Here is a 1,823-nt window from a genome sequence, read left to right as displayed (position 1 = left end):
CCGGGCCCCTGAGGCTGGCTGAGGCCCTGTCCTGAGTCCCTGAGGCTGGCTGAGGCCCTGTCCCGGGTCCCTGAAGCTGGCTGAGGCCCTGTCCTGAGTCCCTGAGGCTGGCTGAGGCCCCAGCTGGCTGTAGGGCTGCCATGTCATTCCCTTGCAATGCCCCTGCGTGGACACAGTGGGGACCTCTCACAGGCCTGCCTGAACCCCGCAGGGATGGTGCTAGATGACGTCGGCCAGACCGGGTGTGTGCCTGTGTCACAGTGCGCCTGTGTCTACAATGGGGCCGTCTATGCCCCGGGGGCCACCTACTCTACAGACTGTACCAACTGGTAGGTCCCGGACCCCCTCCAGACCCCCAGGATGTGCTAGGGAACAGCCCCCAGGAACTGCCGGCACTCATGGCCTGGGCTGAGAGGCAGGCAGGCCTGGGTGAGACCTCCTCCTCCTGACGCGGAGGCTGAGGCTGGTGTCCTGGGTCCGGCACCCACGCGGCACCGTCTCTCGCCCTCAGCACCTGCTCCGGAGGCCGGTGGAGCTGCCAGGAGGTCCCGTGCCCGGGCACCTGCTCTGTGCTTGGAGGGGCCCACTTCTCGACGTTCGACGGGAGGCACTACACGGTCCATGGGGACTGCGGTTATGTGCTGACCAAGGTACAGCCTGGGTGCACAGCGCTCGCCAGACAGAGGGGGGATGGCCTGGGTGCTGGGTGTTCGCCAGACAGAGGGGGGATGGCTTGGGTGTTCGCCGGACAGTAGGGTTACAGCCTGGGTGCTGGGTGCTCACTGGACAGAGAGGGGATGGCCTGGCCGCCGTGCACTTGCCGGACAGAAGGTGCCCACGGCTAGCCTCCCATAGGTTCCCCCATCCCAGGCTGTGTGTCACTGCAACCCCGGGGGTGACCTTTGGGGGTCCCTGACAGTGAGACCTCAAGGAAGCACCCCAGCTCCCCAGTGCTGGTCCCCATGGGGCCATGGGGACTGCAGATTAGAGCCTCCAGAACCCACCCAGCACCCTGGCCCCCAATCAGCACCCAGCCTTCCGAATCTTGAGCCGTTTAACAGACTTTACTGTTGAGAACAGAATTAGGTTTAAAGAAACTGAGTACAAAGTACTCCCAACCCAACACACCCAATGGGGATGAGACCCTGCACCCAACACAGTCTCCCATGATGAGACCCATGAAGTGTGTATGTGTCCACCGGCACCCCTCCCTCATCCTCCCCTCCCCACCCCTCCCTCACCCTCCCCACCCCTCCCTCACCCTCCTCACCCCTCCCGCGGCCTCCCCACCCCTCCCTTGCCCAGCCCCTGGCAGCTGCTGGCATTTGCACCTTCTGAGCACTGCCTTCCCAGAGGGTCCTGTGGCTGGCTTCACAGAGTGTGGTCTCGCCGGCTGCCTCTTGCCCAGGGTGCATGCCGAGTCCTCTGTGTGCCTGTGTGTCCCCATCTGGGGGGCTCCTGAGCACACCTGTCTCTTGGGGCCTGGGATGGGGGAGTGGGGGTTTCCAGTGAGGGAGAGGAGTACAGGCGGGCAGAGGGGCAGGGCCAGGCGGGCTGTGGGTGCAGTGGAGTGAGGACCCCAGGGAGAGCTGTGGGTGCGGGTGGAGTGAGGACCCCAGGGGAGGGCTGTGGGTGCGGGTGGAGTGTGAGGACCCCAGGGGAGGGCTGTGGGTGCGGGTGGAGTGTGAGGACCCCAGGGGAGGGCTGTTGGTGCAGTGGAGTGAGGACCCCAGGGGAGGGCTGTGGGTGCGGTGGAGTGAGGACCCCAGGGGAGGGCTGTGGGTGCGGTGGAGTGTGAGGACCCCAGGGGAGGGCTGTGGGTG

The 1,823-nt window shown here is 65.7% G+C and overlaps 1 protein-coding gene across 1 annotated transcript in view; it reads left to right on the top strand.

The window, feature by feature from the left end:
* The window catches only part of MUC5AC (mucin 5AC, oligomeric mucus/gel-forming), a 29,684-nt gene that overhangs the window by 3,384 nt on the left and 24,477 nt on the right, over positions 1–1,823 (top strand). The window contains exons 8-9 of the mRNA XM_037731153.1: positions 212–329; positions 512–650. Coding sequence (XP_037587081.1) covers positions 212–329; positions 512–650 — 257 coding nt within the window. The remainder of the gene's footprint in view (positions 1–211; positions 330–511; positions 651–1,823) is intronic.

Source organism: Cebus imitator, unplaced genomic scaffold (genome assembly GCF_001604975.1).
Source record: "Cebus imitator isolate Cc_AM_T3 unplaced genomic scaffold, Cebus_imitator-1.0 Scaffold384, whole genome shotgun sequence".
NCBI classification, from domain to species: domain Eukaryota; kingdom Metazoa; phylum Chordata; class Mammalia; order Primates; family Cebidae; genus Cebus; species Cebus imitator.
Note: the sequence above shows the minus strand (reverse complement) of the source record. Positions and strands in the feature narration are given on the sequence as shown.